Below are 21,020 nucleotides of genomic sequence, written 5' to 3'. Positions count from 1 at the left end.
GACCTTTACAACCGTATTTGGGTCGAGGGTGAGTTTCCGTCGCAATGGCGGGAAAGTATTGTTATCCCCATTCTGAAACCTGGGAAGAACCCTTTGGAGGTGTACAGCTACCATCCTCACCAACGTTCTTTGCAAGTTGCTTGAACGGATGGTGAGCTGGCGGTTGAACTGGGTACTGGAGTCTCGGGGCCTTCTGGCTCTGTCTCAGGGTGGGTTCTGTAAAGACCGCTCCGCCGCCGACAATCTGGTGAGCCTGGAGTTGGCCATCCGTACTGCCTTTGCCTGCCGTCAGCACCTGGTCGCTGTCTTTTTGACAGGCGGAAGGCGTACGATACGACATGGCGTCATCACATCCTTTCTACACTTCATAGATAGGGTCTTCGGGGGCCTCTACCGATCTCTATCCAAAATTTTCTGTCGTATCATACCTTCCGCGTGCAAGTCGCGGCCTCCCATAGTTCCTCCCGAGTCCAGGAGAACGGGGTACCATAGGGATCTGTCCTCAGTGTCTGCCTGTTTTTAATTGCAATAAACGGGCTCACTGCAGTGGTGGGACATTCTGTCTCCACTTCCCTGTATGCTGACGACTTCTGCCGTTACTACAGCTCTATTGGCATTGCAGCTGCTGAACGTCAGCTACAGGGCGCTATCTGTAAGGTGCAGTCTTGGGCTGTAGCATTTCTGCTGGCGACGCCCTGTTCACCCGGAGCCACAGCTTTATCTTGATGGTGAACTTCTTGCTGTGGTGGAGTCACATAGGTTTTTGGGTGTGGTTTTTGATGCCTGGTTGACTTGACTGCCTCATATTAGGCAGCTCAAACAGATGTGTTGGCGGCATCTAAATGCTCTGCGATGCTTGAGCCACACCCGCTGGGGCGCCGACCGATCTACCCTGTTACGGCTCTAACAGGCGTTAATCCAGTCCCGCCTGGATTATGGGAGCCTGGCTTATGGCTCAGCATCCCCATTTGCATTGCGGGTACTGGACCCTATCCTCCACAGTGGGATACGCCTTGCCACTGGTGCCTTCCGGACCAGCCCTGTGGACAGCATACTTGTGGAGGCAGGCGTCCCTCCACTGCGGTTACGGCGCCAACGTTTGCTGGCCGCTTATGCTGCCCATGTTTTCAGCTTGCCCGGGCATCCTAACTATCGGCTACTATTCCCACAGTCACACGTCCATCTTCCAGAACGTCGGCCCAGGGCTGGATGTATCATCGCGGTCCGCGTCCGAGAGCTTCTCTCTGGGCTTGGGGCTTTACCTCTTCCGCCTCCTTTCCGGGCACATCTGCGTACGCCCCTGTGGTGTGTGCCTCGCCCTCGCCTTCAGCTAGAACTGACACAGGGCCCGAAGGACTCAGTCCCTCCGGAGGCCTTCTGCCGACGCTTTCTTTCCATCCTCGCAACATTTCAGGGCTCTGGCATTGTTTACACTGACGGCTCGATAGTTGCTGGTCGTGTTGGTTAAGCGCTAACTCTAGGGGACCATTTCGAACAACGTTCACTGCCAGCTGGCTGCAGCGTTTACACTGCTGAGCTGGTCGCCATCTTTCATACCCTAGAGTATATCTGCTCCTGCTCAGGTGAGTCCTTCGTGATCTGTAGCGATTCCCTGAGCGGTTTACAAGCTCTCGACCAGTGTTTCCCTCGTTCTCGTCTGGTTATGGCTATCCAGGAGTCCCTGCATACTCTTGCCTGTTGCGGCTGCTCTGTGGTCTTTCTGTGGACCCCCAGTCATGTCAGTATCCCGGGCAATGAACATGTTGACCGCCTGGCGAAAGAGGCCACCAGTAAACAATATCTGGATGTTGGCCTCCCAGAGACTGATTTGAGGACAGTCTTAAGCCGCAAAGTTTTTGCGCTATGGGATGATGCATGGCGCGAACTGACCACGCGTAATAAACTCCGTGCTGTCAAGGAGACGACAGCTGTGTGGCGGTCATCCCTGCGAGCCACTCACAGGGACTCATTAGTCCTTTGCCGGCTCCACATTGGCCACTCCTGGCTGACACACAGTTATTTACTGTGCCGGGAGGAACCTCCTCTATGTCGCTGCGGGGCGGCTTTGACAGTGGCCCACATTTTGTTTGCCTGCCCCCTTTTAGCTGTGGTCAGGCAGACATTTGCGCTGCCTGATGTGCTCCCTGCCCTTTTAACTGATGACCCTACTATGGCTGGCTTAGTTTTATGTTTTATTCGGGCAGGGGGTTTTTATCTTTTAATCTGAGTGTTTGTTATGTTATTTTGTGTTGATTCTGGCCTTTGGCCTACGATTTTAGTCTGAGTTTTTAATGTGTTTCTCGGTGGTTGGCTTTTCCTTTTTTGTTTCTATGGTCGGCCAACCACCGTCACACACTGTGTGATTTTAGTTCTTCTTGTCTGGTCTTTGTCTAAGTTTCTCTTGCTCTGTGTCGTCTGTGATCTATTCTGTTAATCGTTTTTATTCTCTGTGGGTGCTTTTAGTATTTCGAAAAAGGGACTGATGACCGTAGCAGTCTGGTCCCTTTAATCCCACAAATCAACCAACCTATTCCTTATCTTACTTATCCCACGAAATTCAACAATATAACTTGTAACACTTTAATAATGTATATTTTAACCGTGTACTGTGTTTAACATTACCCTCTGTGTAAAAATGTTATCTACTATGTAAAACATGTTTATTGATCAACATAAATTACTAGTGCTCAGTTAGATAGTTTTGGACCAATGTCGTGACCTCACAAACTATGGCATCATGACCATATAACCTGTAATACAGTAAGATCATGTATTTTAATTATTGTGTAGAATACTGTCCATTGCCTAAAGTTTAATTTACATTGTTGAAAAACATGTTTGCTGGACAACATAAATGAAGAGTGTTCAGTTTAACAGGTTCTCAGCCAATATCAAAACCTCACAAAAAAGGCATTATAAGTATTTAACCTGTAATACTGTGTAGTTTAACTATTTATTGTGCTTAACATTGTCCATTGTGTAAACCAGTGTTAAGCAACAAGTTTGATGCACAACCCTCTGTGCAAGTGATTGTATTTGTGCCTATAATGTTTGGTTACCTAAGAATCAGTGCCCCTTGCAGACACTAGTCAGATTTTTTCCTGAAGGTGCCTAATAAGCTGGAAACTAGTTTGAAATAAATGAATCAGTAGAACAAAAACAGTGTACTTCTTACTCAACCTTCATATAATTTTTCCATCTAGTGCTCTACTTATGAATATCTTTGTGACTCTCAAACTCAAGTGGTTTATTAACAACATATTTCATAAGTGAATAAGGCTATGGTTAATATTCCCAGCTGTTTATAGAGATTCATATTGCAAGATGTACACGTGTGCACACACACATAATTCTAATTACTTTCTTTTGTGTAAAGTGAGGAGCTAACCCAGGGTATCATCATATAGGAAATCAGCGAATGAGAACCTGCAACGTATGTTAATTTGCTACTTTCTGTATGCCCAAAGTTGGCAGTTACTCTTGTGGCAGAAGTAGCTGAACTGAAATATATTACTTGAACTACTTAGAGTAACTTTCTGCACTTCTGTTTCTTAAATAAGTACTAAACCAGGCATGTGCTGAACTATGCAGTCCATAGAAACAACAAAGGAAAATTCAGAAAGGAATGTAACCGTGTTATGAAAAGTGTAGTTGCTACCATATATAGCGGAGATGCTGAATCGCAGATAGGCAGTGTGGCCTCAGCAGCCAGAGACTGCCATCATGTGTGTGTGTGTGTGTGTGTGTGTGTGTGTGTGTGTGCGCGTGCGCGTGCGCGCACTCTATCTCTGAAGAAGGCCTTGTTGGCCGAAAGCTTCTTTGCCGTTTTGCCCATCTGCGACTCAGTGTTTCCGCTATATGATGAATAGCAACTATCCTTCTCATAATATTGTTATGTTTTATAAAAACTTAACTTTGCTAAATAAAATATTATGACTGACAAAATCAGATGCCTCCAATAACTCACAGGAGATCCTAGCTTATCATACTTTATCACTGAAATATTTTTTGATGTTCTCAGTAAATTTATAAATAGCTAACACTGTAGAATGGTCCTTTTTGAAATCTAAACTATGATTGGTTTAGTATCCTATTATTAAAAAGTGGGCAACAACCATGTAGTGCATTGCCCGCTCAAAAATTTGAGAAAATGGTGTGAGAAGAGACAGTGGGCATTAGTTATTGATGTCTATGGAGTTACCGTTCGTGTTGATAGGCGTAACAAAGGCATTTTTCAATCTGTCTGGGAAAACGCCTTAAATTAATGATACCTTACATGTTATAGGGCCACAACTTTTTAGTGTGCTATTGGACATATATCCACCTCATATGAACTTTAACTTATTAGAGTCATGATGATCTTCTGAATTATTTGCAGCAATTTTCTCACCTCTGTTTAAAAAGTAATTATTAAAAATATATGCGACATATGAACTAGCTTTCATGACGAGGGGTGGCAGCCTTTTCAGTAGGTGTAGGGGCAACAGTTTGGATGATTGACTGATCTGACCTTATAACATCAACCGAAACAGCCTTGACGTGCTGGCACTGTGAACAGCTGAGAGCAAGGGGAAACTACAGTCATAATTTTTCCTGAAGGCATGCAGCTCTACTGTATTGTTAAATGATGATCACATTCTCTTGGGTAAAATATTCCAGTGATAAAACGGCCCACCCATTCGAATCTCTGGGTAGGGACTACACAGGAGGACATCTTTGTCAGAAGAAACAAAACTGGTGTTCTATGGATCAGAGATTCCGGAATGTCAGATCCCTTATTTGGGCAGGTAGGTTACAAAATTTGAAAAGGGATATGGATAGGTTAGAGATAGATATAATGGGAGTTACTGAAGTTTGGTGGCAGGACTTCTAGTTGTGTGAATACAGGGCTATAAATGCAAAATCAGGGATAATGCAGGAGTAGGTTTAATAATGAATAAAAAAAAATAGGAATATGGATAACCTACTATCAACGCCATAGTGAACGCATTATGCAGCCAAGATAAACATGTAGCCCACACCCACCACAGTAGTACAAGTTTATGTGTGAACCCACAGATGATGAAGAAATTGAAAGAATGTGTGATGAGAGAAAAGAAATTATTGAGGTAGTTAAGGGAGATGAAAATTTAATAGTTATGGGGGACTGGAATTCAACAGTAGGAAAAGGAATAGAAGGAAAAATAGTATGTGAGTATGGACTGGGGGAACGGAATGAAAGAGGAAGCTGCCTGGTAGAACTTTACACAGGGCATAATTTAATCATAGCTAACAGTTGGTTTCAGAATTATGAAAGAAGATTGTATACATGGAAGGGATGTGGAGACACTGGAAGGTCTCCAATTGATTATATAATGCCAAGACAGAGATTTTGGAACTGGATTTTAAATTGTAAGGCATTTCCAAGGGCAGATGTAGACTCTGACCACAATTTATTGGTTATGAACTGTAGATTAAAACTCAAGAAACTACAAAAAAGTAGGAATTTAAAGAGATGGGTGCTGGATAAACTGAAAGAAGCAAAGCTTGTTGAGAGTTTCAGAGGAGCATTAGGGAACAATTGACAAGAAGAGGGGAAGGAATGCAGTAGAAGAAGAATGTGTAGCATTCAGAGGTGAAATAGTGAAGGCAGCAGAGGATCAATTAGGTAAAAAGATGAGGGCTAGTTGAAATCCTTGGGTAACACAGTAGTTATTGAATTTAATTGATAAAAGGAGAAAATATAAAATGTATTAAATGAAGAAACAAAAGGGAATACGAATGTCTAAAAAATGAGATTGACAGGAAGTGCAAATTGGCCAAGCAAAAATGTTCAGAGAACAAAGGTAAGGTTTTAGAAGCATATATCACCAGGGGAAAGATAGATGCCAGGTACAGGAAAGCCTTTGGAGGAAAGAGAAACATCTGTATGAACATCAAGTGCTCAGATGGAAACCAGTCCTAAGCAAAGAAGGGAAAGTAGGAAGGTGGAAGGAGTATGTAGAGGGTCTAAACACGGGTGGTGTACTTGAGGGCAATATTATGGAAATGGAAGAGGACATAAAATATGAGATGGGAGATATGATACCATGTGAGGAGATGACAGAGCACTGAAAGACCTAAGTCGAAACTAGGCCCCGAGAGTAGACAACATTCCGTTAGAAGTACTGATAGCCTTAGGAGACCGAGTCATGACAGAATTCTTCCATCTGCTAAGCAAGATGTTTGAAACAGGCAAAATACCCTCACTTCAAAAATAATATAATAATTTCAATTACAAAGAAAGCAGGTGCTGACAGGTGTGAAAATTACCAAACTATAAGTTTAATAAGTCACAGTTGCAAAATACTAACACAAACTCTTTGCAGAAGAATGAAAAAACTGGTTGAAGCTGACCTCAGCGAAGATCAGTTTGGATTCTGGAGAAAAGTAGGAGTACGCAAGGCAATACTGACCCTACAACGTCTCATAGAAGATAAGTTAAAGAAAGGCAAACTTATGTTTATAGCATTTATAGACTTAGGCAAAGCTTTTGACAGTATTGACTGGAATACTCTCTTTCAAATTCTAAAGGTGGTATGGGTAAAATATAGGGAGCAAAAGGCTATTTGCAGTTTGTACAAAATACAGATGGCAGTTATTAGAGAGGAGCTTGAAAGGCAAGCAGTGGTTGAGAAGGGAGTAAGACACGGTTGCAGACTATCGTTGATGTTGTTCGATCTGTATATTGAGCAAGGAGCAAAGGTAACAAAAGAGACATCTGAAGTAGAAGTTAAAGCCTAGGGAGAAGAAAAAAAAAACTTTGAAGTTTTCTGATGAAATTACAATTTTGTCAGTGACAGCAAAGGACCTGGAAGCAGCTTAATGAAAATGGCAGTGTCTTGAAAGACAGAGGGAATTACATTAGGAAACGAGACACTTAAAGTACTAGATGAGTTTTGCTATTTGGGCAGCAAAATAATAGATGATATTCAAAGTAGAGAGGATATAAAATGTAGATTGGCAATGGCAAGAAAAGCATTTCTTATGAAGAGAAATTTGTTAACATTGAGTATAGATTTATGTGTCAGAAAGTCTTTTATGAAAGTATTTGTATGGAGTATAGCCATGTATGGAAGTGAATGTGTATGATAAACAGTTTAGACAAGAAGAGAATGAAAGCTTTTTAAATGTTGTGCTACAGACGAATACTGATGATTAAATGCACAGAACACATAACTAATGAAGAGGAACAAAATAGAACTGGGGAGAAAAGAAATTTGTGGCACAACCTAACTAGAAGAAGGGATTGGTTGGTAGGACATATTCTGAGGCATCAAGGGAACACTAATTTAGTACTAGAGGGAAGTAGGGGGGTACAAATCACAGAGGAAGACCAACAGATGAATGCAGTTAGCAGATTCAGAAGGATGTAGGTTGCAGTACTTACTTGAAGATGAAGAGGCTTGCACAGGATAGAGTAGCATGGAGAACTGTGTCGAACCAGTCTTCAGACTGAAGACTGCAGCAACAACAATGAACTAGCTTTTACAGTGCCCCCTGTCTCTTTTTAATAGTGTAGTACATTAAAACTGAAGAAACTGCAAAAAGGTGGGAATTTAAGGAGATGGGACCTGGATAAACTAAAAGAACCAGAGGTTGTACAGAGATTCAGGGAGAGCATAAGGGAGCAATTGACAGGAATGGGGGAAATAAATACAGTAGAAGAAGAATGGGTAGCTTTGAGGGATGAAGTAGTGAAGGCAGCAGAGGATCAAGTAGGTAAAAAGACAAGGGCTAGTAGAAATCCTTGGGTAACAGAAGAAATATTGAATTTAATTGATGAAAGGAGAAAATATAAAAATGCAGTAAGTGAAACAGGCAAAAAGGAATACAAACGTCTCAAAAATGAGATCGACAGGAAGTGCAAAATGGCTAAGCAGGGATGGCTAGAGGACAAATGTAAGGATGTAGAGGCCTATCTCACTAGGGGTAAGATAGATACCGCCTACAGGAAAATTAAAGAGACCTTTGGAGATAAGAGAACGACTTGTATGAATATCAAGAGCTCAGATGGAAACCCAGTGCTAAGCAAAGAAGGGAAAGCAGAAAGGTGGAAGGAGTATATAGAGGGTCTATACAAGGGCGATGGACTTGAGGACAATATTATGGAAATGGAAGAGGATGTAGATGAAGATGAAATGGGAGATACGATACTGCGTGAAGAGTTTGACAGAGCACTGAAAGACCTGAGTCGAAACAAGGCCCCCGGAGTAGACAATATTCCATTGGAACTACTGACGGCTGTGGGAGAGCCAGTCCTGACAAAACTCTACCATCTGGTGAGCAAGATGTATGAAACAGGCGAAATAACCTCAGACTTCAAGAAGAATATAATAATTCCAATCCCAAAGAAAGCAGGTGTTGACAGATGTGAAAATTACCGAACTATCAGCTTAATAAGTCACAGCTGCAAAATACTAACACGAATTCTTTACAGACGAATAGAAAAACTAGTAGAAGCCAACCTCGGGGAAGATCAGTATGGATTCCGTAGAAACACTGGAACACGTGAGGCAATACTGACCTTACGACTTATCTTAGAAGAAAGATTAAGGAAAGGCAAACCTACGTTTCTAGCATTTGTAGACTTAGAGAAAGCTTTTGACAATGTTGACTGGAATACTCTCTTTCAAATTCTAAAGGTGGCAGGGGTAAAATACAGGGAGCGAAAGGCTATTTACAATTTGTACAGAAACCAGATGGCAGTTATAAGAGTCGAGGGACATGAAAGGGAAGCAGTGGTTGGGAAGGGAATAAGACAGGGTTGTAGCCTCTCCCCGATGTTGTTCAATCTGTATATTGAGCAAGCAGTAAAGGAAACAAAAGAAAAATTCGGAGTAGGTATTAAAATTCATGGAGAAGAAATAAAAACTTTGAGGTTCGCCGATGACATTGTAATTCTGTCAGAGACAGCAAAGGACTTGGAAGAGCAGTTGAATGGAATGGACAGTGTCTTGAAAGGAGGATATAAGATGAACATCAACAAAAGCAAAACAAGGATAATGGAATGTAGTCTAATTAAGTCGGGTGATGCTGAGGGAATTAGATTAGGAAATGAGGCACTTAAAGTAGTAAAGGAGTTTTGCTATTTGGGGAGCAAAATAACTGATGATGGACGAAGTAGAGAGGATATAAAATGTAGACTGGCAATGGCAAGGAAAGCGTTTCTGAAGAAGAGAAATTTGTTAACATCCAGTATTGATTTAAGTGTCAGGAAGTCATTTCTGAAAGTATTCGTATGGAGTGTAGCCATGTATGGAAGTGAAACATGGACGATAAATAGTTTAGACAAGAAGAGAATAGAAGCTTTCGAAATGTGGTGCTACAGAAGAATGCTGAAGATTAGGCGGGTAGATGATGTAACTAATGAGGAAGTATTGAATAGGATTGGGGAGAAGAGAAGTTTGTGGCACAACTTGACCAGAAGAAGGGATCGGTTGGTAGGGCATGTTCTGAGGCATCAAGGGATCACCAATTTAGTATTGGAGGGCAGCGTGGAGGGTAAAAATCGTAGAGGGAGACCAAGAGATGAATACACTAAGCAGATTCAGAAGGATGTAGGTTGCAGTAGGTACTGGGAGATGAAAAAGCTTGCACAGGATAGAGTAGCATGGAGAGCTGCATCAAACCAGTCTCAGGACTGAAGACCACAACAACAACAACATGTACTTGCTTCTACCCCTTCCACTTAATACAAAATAAGCTGTCGAACAAAATTAAAAGATCTCTCTCTTTTGTAGACCCTGTCATTTTCTCCTTTTGTGATGTCATTTTCTCCCTTTGTGATGGCTCTACCTTCCTCTGCTATTGCACAAAACAAGATGCCCTGCAATGTCACCTTGAACTTGGCACTGCTTCAAACAGCAAGATGTTACACCTGCAAAAATAAGACCAGAGCTCAGAAGTTCATGTGAGGTGTGAGATGGATTAATGATGTCACATTGGCACCACATCTCATCACAATTCTGCCTATTGCTTCTGTGGATGTACCATACCATGGGAAAGTTGTCACACCCCCCATTACCCATGTCTCATCTCATCTCTTGGTGCCTTTGTGCCCAAGCTCAGAACCCCAATGCTCAGTGTTGTACTCATCTAGTTTTGTCATGTATGGCTGAGGAATACATTTCAGACACACCGCTGCTCAGAATCGGCACTAGAATGCCTCAGGAGGTATCATAAAGGGCATGAATGAAACACTCTCTTCCCTTGGGACATTCATTTTCACACATTTTGCAGTCAAAAACGAACATTTTCAGTGTGATGTGCAGCTGGATGATGTTCTTGATAACCTTTGACAGTGATGACATGGGGCTGCAATCTTATTGAACATTTCACCTCTTTTGGAGTATAGCATGACTGCTACTTTTGCTGTGGTATACAGGATGGAACCACTAGGGACCATTCACATTCATTTGATGAAGTGTTAACTTGATCCAAAGCAGAAAATGGTATTTTATGCATTTACATCCCTCCTTTTTTGCACCCATGTGTGACATGTGAGCAGTGGGCTGCAACATTGATACACTTGTCAACAAAATAGCAAAGGATATCTCAAGACCACTCTATTTTGGCAACACACTTGGTACCTCCTGTGTGCTATTATTGGGTGCCTTAAAAAGTCTCTGTACATTTATACCCATTCACCAAGTCGTAGGCATCAGCTGATAGGCAACTCTTTCGACACCCTTCAGATTTCACATGAGGCCAGCAAGTGCCAGTGCAACAGCATAGCATCAATGAACTGTTTTATTCTGATGCATGGTCAAACCATTTTTAGGACAAAGAAGGACACACATTCTGATTTCAATGATTTTGTTTAATGATTTAAATGAATTTTCAGTAACACGCAGTACCACCTCTAGTATTAATGACAGCCTGGTGTCGGCAACTGTTGTTCCAAATGTTTCTAACACAGAGGCCAATTTCTAATGTGTTCCTGTCTGGAGATACATGTGCCTTAGCCTTTGATCCATGAAAACCCAAACACGTTCATTTGGGTTAAGTTGAGGCTGTTGGAAGCCATTCCATCACCAAGAGGCTTGCTATTTTGACATAATCTTGGGTAACCTGGGCGATGTGAGGGTAAGCATTGTCCTGCATCATTGTGAAGTGTGGTCCTAATGCTGCAGCCTTCAGAATGAGATACAGCTCCAGTGTCTCATCCTGCTAGCGCTGAGTGTTGAATGCTGAAGGTGGCATGACAACAAAGGGCATTTTCCTATTTAGCTAGGTGTGTCCCAGATCATGACAGATCTGCCCATGAATGCGTTCTGTGGGGAAATGACATCTAGATGATTCCTTGCTCAACACTGTGATGCCAATCACAGATCCTGTCATCATGGCCCTCCATGGAGAAGTGTGACTCATCTCTGAAGAGCACCCGGATTCAATGCTCCATGCCCCACTGCACATGCTGTCTTGTGAACTGCAACCTGGTGACATGATATACACGTGTCAAGGTGGGCCCCTTCATTGACTTGCACAAATGAATGCACAGTTCCCACAACCATTACCAAATTGACCAATAGCAGCAGCATGATAATTGGCTAGAGTGTGTGCTGCCACTAATCGGTCCCAGACTACCTATCACCTAATAGTGCAATCGTCACATGGTATAGTGCAATGGCGGTGGCTCTGACCTAGATGTAGTGTAGTTGCATCTGTCTCCTGACGTCATTGCAACACCCTAACTACCACACTCTGTGACACATCTAGCATGTATGCAATGCATCACTGTCACCTGCCATCTGCAGCCAGAGCAACAGCTGGGCTAATGCCAGTAGAAGATGGCTGTCTTTGTACCATTATTCTGTAAAACAAAACAAACATTCCAGTTCCTCTGTGCTGATATGAGGCAGAGCTTACAACAAATGTTGTTATTCACAGAATCCTTACCATACACTGAAAATAATGAGACAACATGACAAAGAAACGCAGCTCACCATTTAAGAGCTATCTGCAGAAAGAGGCTTGTGCACCAAAACAAAAGAGCTGAGTGGTCCTACACTGATGCAGTAATGCTTGCCGGCTGCATGCAAAATCTGAGAGATGTCAAAAGATTTGCCTATCCTGCCAGCGCAGCGCCTTGGAATCGGTGGATGGGTGAATTTGCGCAGGGACATTTTTAAAACACTCAACAAAGGTGTATTGGTGGCACTGCAAGTGTTGATGAACTGGTGTGGGGGGGAGGGGGGGGGGAGGTGTTAGAGGACCCTTTGCCATTTCAATCACATGCATGTCACTGTCGCACCCCACTGGGCACACACCGAATGAGGGCATGAGAAATGAGGACTCGTGTTCAGATTTCGTTGAATAGTATTGAATTGTCCCTAGTGGTTCTACTGTGCATACTAGAGCAGAAACCCAACATTCTTAAGGTGTGCGATCATGTTCAATGGGGTTGTAGCCCCTCGGTGCCCTTAGGGGAGGGCGGGGTGTTAGCAGTGTTAAAGATTGTCAAGAATATTGCTGTGTTGCACATCACCTGCAAAATTGTCATTTTTTACTGTGAAATGTGTCGAAATGGACACTCCAAGGGAAGGAGTGGTTTCATTCATGCCCTCTATGACACCTTCTGAGGCTTTTTCATTTCTATTCAGAACAGTGATGTTTCTGAAATGTTTTTCTCAGCCAACCATTAGAAAATTGCAAGACTGGGCGTCAAATGTTCTGACCTTTGTCACGCTTCCATCAAGAAAAGGTGTGAGAAGTATGTAAAGGGAGTTGTGACAACCTCCCAAAGTGTGACACATCCATGATTGTGTTGTGAACAATTTGGGGGGAATTCGGTGCCAATGTGACATCATTTACCCACGAATAGTTCTCGAGTATTCAGTCTCGTGGCATCATCTAAATGGCATGATATTTCGGCAAGCTGACTTCTTGCCATGTTCAGACATTCCTGATGACTGCATTATGTTTGCTGGGCACCATATTTATATCCTCCTCCTCCTCCCCCCCCCCCCCCCCCCCCCCACCTCCAAATTTCCCAATCCCCTCTCCTGCTCCCTCCAGCCAGTGGACCTGATGTGCTGGTGGGGGAAGCACAACTTTTGACATTGATTCAGAGCCTTCAGTCATACCACAGCTGGTGCTGGACATGGCTCTCTGCTGGTGTGGCGACAATTCTTCTTAGCCCTCTTCTGGTGTAGTGACAGAAGACCTCCACATAGACTGTTGCTGTGCTCTGAACATGCTCAAGGCTGGGTCCCAGGTCTTGCTTAATTGAAACCCGCTGTTCTTATTTATTAGTCCTCATGATCTCTCCAGCTTCTTTGAGAATACAATCTCAGAAGGTGTTGGATTATTGCAACAATTTGGTGTTGTCATAATTCATCGTATGTCTATGGGAGATGCAGTGTTCTGCCACAGCAGACTTAGTCAGCTGAATAGTGTCTGTTTGGCATTTATGCTCTGTACATCTCTCCTGTACTGTCTGTATAGTCTGGCCTGCTTACATTTTGCCACACTGGCAAGGGATGTGGTAGACTTCCAGTTTCCAGAGTCCCAGGTCATCCTCGACTGATCCTAATAAGGTTTCCATCTTGGCCTGTGGGCAGAACACACACATGACATTTTGTTCCCAGAATATTTTTCCAATTTTTGCTGATGCATTCCCATTATAAAAACCTTATTAGGATTAGTCAAAGATGACCTAGGATTCCAGAAACTGGGAGTCTACCACATCCCTTGCCAGTGAGGCAAAATGTATGTAGGCCAGACTATCTGAACAGTACAGGAGAGATCCACTGAGCATAAATGCCAAACAATGTTCAGCTGACAAAAGTCCACTGTGGCAAAGTAATGCATCTCCCACAGACATACCATGAGTTATGACAGCACCAAGTTATTGCAACAATCCAACACTTTCTGGGATTGCGTTCTCAAAGAAGCTGTAGAGATCTGACTGCATGATGGACTAATAAATAGGGCAGTAAGTTTCAATTAAACAAGGCCTGGGACCAGCCTTTTGGCACGCCAGCAGAGAGCCACATCTGGCATCAGCCGTGGCACTAGTGAATGCCCTGGACGGATGCTTGACATCATGCTTCTGCCACCACCGCACCAGGTCTGCACCCAGAGGCACTGATTGGAGGCAACATGAGGTTACAAAGGAAGGTTGTAGGTACTTTTGAGCCTAATTTCGATTTTCTGTGTCATGATTGGAGAAAATGGAGTGGTTTCAAAAAAGTGAAGCTGTAATCATATAAATGTTAGTTTTTTTAATGACTGTGTTACTGATATTGATAAAATGCTGATGTAAAGTTGTCCATTTGTTACCTTATGCAGTATACTATTTAAAATGTACAATATTGTCATGTTCCCTTTACTAGAGTTGAGAGGATAATTATTCATACAAAGTATACTAAGGTCATTTAAGACCTTTCAGAGCATTAATGTTTAATTCCTTTTACTCTTTATATTTATGCAGTAACCTTCCATAAACATCCCGAAAAGGTTAATGTCACACTTGCATGTGTTGGAGATATCAACACAACTGTGAAAGATGGCAAACACTGGCCATCATTGTATGGAGTAGGTAAGTTGCTGAAACTTTTTTGTAACTCAGTAAGAATCTAACATACTATTTAAAATTCAAAAATGTTATTAATTAATATTGTAGAATTATCAATTTATTGCAGATTGTGAAATAACCACATCCAATTACACAATGGTGAGTGTTGACAAAGGGCTTTGTTTTGTAAGTCTCATCTGAAATATTGAGCTGTATCTTGGACTTGGAACTCCAGAAGTATCAGCAGTGTTTCACTAGTATTTCAGTTGCTTGTACATAGTCCTGCAAGATACATCACATGCTATACAGAATGGTCCTAATCAGGTTCCATGGCAGTTACCTAATAGGAAACTATTACTGTTGAAACTTGGGAATTCAACAGCAACTCCATCTCACCTGACATCAACTGGATATGGTGTGTGGGTTAAATGTCCAGGCTGTGGAAAGCAAAATCATTACTGTAAATAGTAGATCATTGACAGTATTTTGGATATAAATGAGTGTGGTTTCAGTGTTTTGTATTCATGCATATAAATCAAGTTTATGTTTTCTCGGCAGCCTCTATTTCACACTTGCAAGTTCTCTATGTTACCAGAGGACTAGGATGTGAATTGCAGCATGAAAAAGGAGAATAGTGTGTGTAATATTCTTTGCAGAATATTGTGCAATTACTTCTTTAAAACACAGTGCTTTTTTTGATCTGTATCTTGCCATACACCCCAATTAACCATGGAAATTGCTGAGATGGGGTTGCTTGCATGCCTCAACAATGTAGGTAGTGTCCCGTAGGTGCAATGATAACAGGGGAGTATCCATGGGGAGTCCAGACAAATGTGGTTCCTGAAGAGAGGCTGTAGAATTTTCAGTAGCTGCTGGGGCAACAGTCTTGATGATTGACTGATTTGGCCTTGTAACATCAGCCAACATGGCTTTGCTGTGACAGTACTGCAAACAGTGGAAACCAAGAGGAAACTAAAGCCATTATTTTTCGAGGGCATGCAGCTCTACGGTATGGTTAAACGATGATGGCACGTTCTTAGGTAAAATATTCCAGTGGTATAATAGTCCTTCATTTGGATCTCCAGGTATGGACTCCTCACAAGGATATCATCATCCAGAAAAACAAAACTGGCATTCTACAGGGTCTAGCATGGAATGTTAGATCCCTTAATTGGGCAGGTAGGTTAGAAAATTTAAAAAGGGATAGGGATGGGTTGACGATAGATATAGTTATAATTAGTGAAGTTCAGTGGCAAGATTAACAGGACTCCTGGTTGAATGAGAACAGGCTTATAAAGACAAAATCAAATAGGGGTGATACAGGAAGAGGTCTGAATAAGAAAACAGGAAACCAGATAAGCTACTAAACAGCATAGCGAACACACTATTGTGTCAAGATAGACAAGAAGCGAACACACACCACAGTAGTATTAGTTTATATGACAACTAGCTCTGCAGATTGTGAAGAAATTGAAGCAATGTATAATAAGATAAATAAATTATTCAGCTAGAGTTAAGGGAGATGAAAATTAAATTGTGGTAAAAACTGGTATTTGGTAGTAGGTAAAGAGACAGAAGGTAAAATAGTGTGGGAATGTGGGCTGGAGGAAAGGAATGAAAGAAGAAGCTGCATGGTAGATTTTTGTACATAGCATAATTTAATATTCACTGAAACTTGGTTTAAGGATCATGAAAAATGGTTTTATATGTGGAAGAGACCTAGTTTTGATTATATAATGGTAAGACAGAAGTTTCAGAACTATATTTTAAACTACAAGATGTTTCTGGGGGCAGATGTGGACTCTGACTGTAATTTATTGGTTATGGATTGCAGGTTATAACCGAAGAAATTTCAAATAAGTGGGGAATTAAGGAGATGGGACCACAATAAGTTGAAAGAACCAAAGGTTGTTGAGAGTTTCAAAGGAAGAATTAGACAATGTTTGACTGAAAAACAGAAAGGAGTATGGTAGAACATGTATAGATAGCATGCAAGCTCTAGCAGAAATCCTTAGCTGTCACAGTAGACATTACATTTAATTGATGAAAGGAGAAAGTGCAAAAATGCAGCAAATGGAGCATATGAAAGGGAATACGAATGTCTAGAAAATGAGATTGACAGAAAATGCAAAATGGCTGAGGTGGAATGACTAGGGGCAAAAGAAAGTCTGTAGAAGCATTTATAAATAGCAGGAAGATAGATACTGCCTGAAAAAATTAAAGAGGCCTATGGAGAAAAGAGAAGCAGCTGTATGGCTGTCAAGAACTCAGATGGAAAACCAGTACTAAGCAAAGAAGGGAAAACTCAAAAATGGATGGATTACATGGAGGGGATATACATGGGAAATGAACTTGAAGGCATTTTATAGAAAGGGAATATGAAGTAAATGAAGATGAGGTGGGAGATATGATACTGCAAGAAGAATTTGACAAGAGTGCTGAAAGATCTAAGTCACAAGAATGCTCCTGGAGTAAAAGGTCTGTGAAATGAAACTGCAGTCAAATGAAAAAGGGGAAAAAATTCTTTCTACAAGGTCGCAGTGCACTAGAGACATGAATAAAATATGACAAAGATACTAGTTTTCAGTATCAAACTGTCTTTACTTTTGAAATAGGGGAAGGAATGGGAGAAAATGTAACCATTCAGAAATTAACTGGATTCCTCTCTCATCTCTGTCTTGTCATTATCCCTTTACTACAGATCTTGTTTATGTGATTCTGAAAACCAGCGTTTTTATCAACTGTCTATTGCTATCTGGCAAGTATGGGGCTGTCTTAATCTTATGCACTGAAGGAATGAACCTAAAACCACCAATGAAACCTGTTAGTTTGCACTACAAACAACAAATGAAAAATGTGCGTAAAAATTCATGGCTACAAAACTACAGACTGACTCTTTGTTGTTGTTGTTGTTGTGGTCTTCAGTCTGAAGACTGGTTTGATGCAGCTCACCATGCTACTCTATCCTGTGCAAGCCTTTTCATCTTTGCATAACTATCAGAACCCACATCCATTTGAGCCTTTGTACTGTATTCATGTGTTGGCCTCCTCCCACAATTTTTACCCCCCTCCCCCCACTTCCTTCCATTACCAAATTGACTATTCTTTAATGACTCAGGACATGTCCCATTAATTGCTCCCTTATTTTAGTCAAATTGTGCCATAAATTTCTTTTTTTCCCAATTCATTTCAGTATCTCCTCATATGTTATTCAATCTCTCCATCTAAAATTCAGTATTTTACTATTCTTATTTATATTTTGTCTTGACTAGTTTTAGAGTTTTTTGCGCAACATTTCTGAAGATGAAAACTTGACCTTTGAAACACATCAATTTTAGTGTTTTTGCACTGTAAATAGTTGTTTGAGACAACATTTCAGATATGTTCTTAATCATTCTTTTCAAAATATTCTGTTCTTTTCTTATGTTAACTGCTTATCATCCACATTTCACTTCCATAGAAAGCTGCACCCCAGATAAGTTCCGAAAAGACCTCCTAAGATCTGATGTCACCAAATTCCTCTTTTGCAGAAATGCTTTTCTTGCCTCTACTGTGGCCATCATCAGTTATTTTGTTTCCCAAATAGTAAAACACATCTCCTACATTTACTGTCTTATTTCCTGAGTTATTTCCATCTGCATCACCTGATTCAATTTGACTACATTCCATTCTTCTGGTTTTACTTTTGTTAATGTTCTTTTTATAATCTGTTTTCAAGACACTATTAATTTCATTCAACTGTTCTTCCAAGTCCTTTGCCGTCTCTGACTGAATTACACTGCCATTGGCAAAGCTCGAAGTTTGTATTTCTTCTCACTGAATTTTAATTCCTTTTCCAAATTTCTCCTTGGTTTCCATCATAGCTTGCTCAGTGTGAAGACTGAATAATATCAGGGTAATCTACAACCGTGTCTCACTCTTTTCTCAACTATGACTTCCCTCTTGGAACTTTCGGTTCATATAACTGAAATCTGGTTCTTGTACAAATTGTAAGTAACCTATTGCTACCATAAAAAATTCAAAGAGTATAATCCAGACAACATTGACAAAAGCTTTCTGTAAATCTACAAATGCTATCAACATAGGTTTGCCTTTTTTCAGTCTGTCTTCTAGGACCAGCCATTTGATTATTACTGCCAACATGTCACTACAATTCTCTGGAATCCAAACTGATCTTCCCTGAGGTTGGCTCCTGCCAGTTTTTCCATTCTTCTATAAATAATCTGTACCAGTACTGTGCAACCATGACTTATTAAACTGTTGGTTCGGTTGTGTTTACCCTTGCCAGCATCTGCCTTCTTTAGATTCTGCATTGCTATCTTCTTCATGAAATCTGAGGGTATTTCACCTGTCTCATACATCGTGCACATCAAGTGGAATAATTTTTGCATAGCTGGCTCTCCTAAGGATCTTAATAACTTAGAGAGAATGTCATCTGCTCCAAGTGCCTTGTTTCCACTTACATCTCTCAGTACTATATCAAATTCGTCTTGCAGTATCACATCAGCCATCTCATCTTCTCATAATTCCTCTTCTCTTCATAAAACATTGTTCTCAAGCTCAATTTTGTTTCCTTTATATAGATGCTCTGTAAGTTCCTTCCACCTTTTAGCTTTCCCTTCTTTGCTTTGTGCTTTTCTGCCCTCTGAGCCCTTAATATTCATACAGCTATTTCTCTTTTTTCTGATAGACTTTCTAAATTTCTTGTACGTGGCATTCATCTTTCCCTTAGTTATGCATGTTTCTGCAGCCTTTTATTTGCTCTGTAGCCATTACTGTTTAACCATTTTACATATTCCACCAGTCTCATATTTTAGAAATCTGTACTCCCTTTCACCTGCTTAATTTGCTGCATTTTTATATTTTCTCCTTTCATCAATTAAATTCAATATAATATGTGTTATGTAGGAATTTCTTCTAGGCAGTGTCTTTCTACATATGTGATCCTCTGCTGCCTTCTGTATTTCAATTCACAAAATTATGAAAGTCATTCAATAACTAATGCAACACATTTTTTTCCTGGGCAATTTTGGTTGAAATAGTGCAAAATTTGTTGTGGGGCATAGTGGAATAATTCCGCCTCAGCCCCTATAGTTTCATGACGTTCCGATATGTGGTGGCATTATATGTAGCCTTCAAAATGGCATTTTTAACGGAGGTGCATTCCAAGCAGAGAGCTACCATTGAGCTTCTTTCAGCAGAAAACCAGAGCATTACAGGTGTTCATGGGCACTTGTAGAATGTCTGTGAAGACTCTGCAATGAACAAAAGCACAATTCATTGGACAAGATGTCTGTCGTCATCGCAACAGGGGTGCGCAAACCTGTCCAATCTCCCATGTGCTGGTTGGCCACACACAACTGTGACACTTGCAGTGTTGGAATGTGCAGACATTCTTGTTCGAGGTGTTCAATGGATCACAAACAAATATCTTGCTGCTCAACTGGATGTCTCTATTGGTAGCACTGACACACTCGTCCACCAACTGGGCTACTCAAAGGTATGGGCCCACTTGGTTCCACGCTGCCTAACAGAAGACCATAAAGAGCAACAAAGGACCATCTGTGTGGAATTTCTTGCATGTTTTGAGGCTTTTTGTGACAATGAACATTGTCAAAGGAAATGAACCAGAAATAAAATGGCAATTCATTGAGTGGCACCACATCACCTCTCCTCCAAAGGAAAAGTTCAAAGCCACATCCTCAGCTGGTAAAGTTATGATGACATTTGTCTGGGACTCTGAAGGGGTTATTCTATTTGATGCTGTCCCACATGGTGTATTGCACTACTCTTAGGAAATTTAAGAAGTGACTCCAGGGTGTTTGTCGCCACAAAAATGCAAATGAACTTCTCCTTCTCCATAACAATACAAGGCCTCACACAAGTCTGCACACCCGAGAGGAGCTTACAAACTTCATTGGACTGTTCTGCCTCATCCACCCTAAAGTCCAGACCTCGCACCTTACATCTTCTATCTTCCTTCTTTTTGGTTCGATGAAGGCTGCACTCTGTGGGCAGCAGTACGTGGATGATGGGGAGGTTATTGATGCAGCAGAATGGTGCCTCGGAGACATACGTACCCTCCCAGTAAGGTGGTGCAATGCTGTCACATTTAACAGAGATTATGTTGAAAAATAGGTTTTGTAGCCAAAAGAGTGGGGAATAATATGGTGTATTGGAATCCTGAATAAAACCAACCACTTTCAGAAAAGGTGTGTTACGTTACTTATTAATTCCCCTCAATATATCCGTCTTCTATTGCACTCTTTCCTCTGCTTCAGTGTACATTGCTTAATACTCTGAAATTCTCAACAACATTTTATTTCTTTAATTTATCCAGGTCTCATATCCATAATTTTCTTCCTTTTTGCAGTTTCTCGAGTTTTAATTTGCAGTTCATAACCAGTAAATTATGGCCAAAGGCCACGCCTGTCCCTGGAAATGTCTTACAATGTAAAATGTGGCTTTGAAACCTCTGTCT

General features: G+C 41.2%; 1 protein-coding gene across 4 annotated transcripts in view; it reads left to right on the top strand.

Annotated features, from left to right (window-relative positions):
* The window catches only part of LOC126457828 (protein N-terminal asparagine amidohydrolase-like), a 139,330-nt gene that overhangs the window by 77,686 nt on the left and 40,624 nt on the right, over positions 1 to 21,020 (top strand). For all 4 annotated transcript variants that reach the window (XM_050094457.1, XM_050094458.1, XM_050094456.1 and 1 more), the window contains exon 5: positions 14,456 to 14,563. In XM_050094457.1, the coding sequence (XP_049950414.1) occupies positions 14,456 to 14,563 (108 nt within the window). The remainder of the gene's footprint in view (positions 1 to 14,455; positions 14,564 to 21,020) is intronic.

The sequence above is a fragment of the Schistocerca serialis genome, chromosome 2 (assembly GCF_023864345.2).
Source record: "Schistocerca serialis cubense isolate TAMUIC-IGC-003099 chromosome 2, iqSchSeri2.2, whole genome shotgun sequence".
Taxonomy (NCBI): domain Eukaryota; kingdom Metazoa; phylum Arthropoda; class Insecta; order Orthoptera; family Acrididae; genus Schistocerca; species Schistocerca serialis.
The sequence above is the reverse complement of the archived record's forward strand: the minus strand, read 5'-3'. Positions and strand labels throughout refer to the sequence as shown.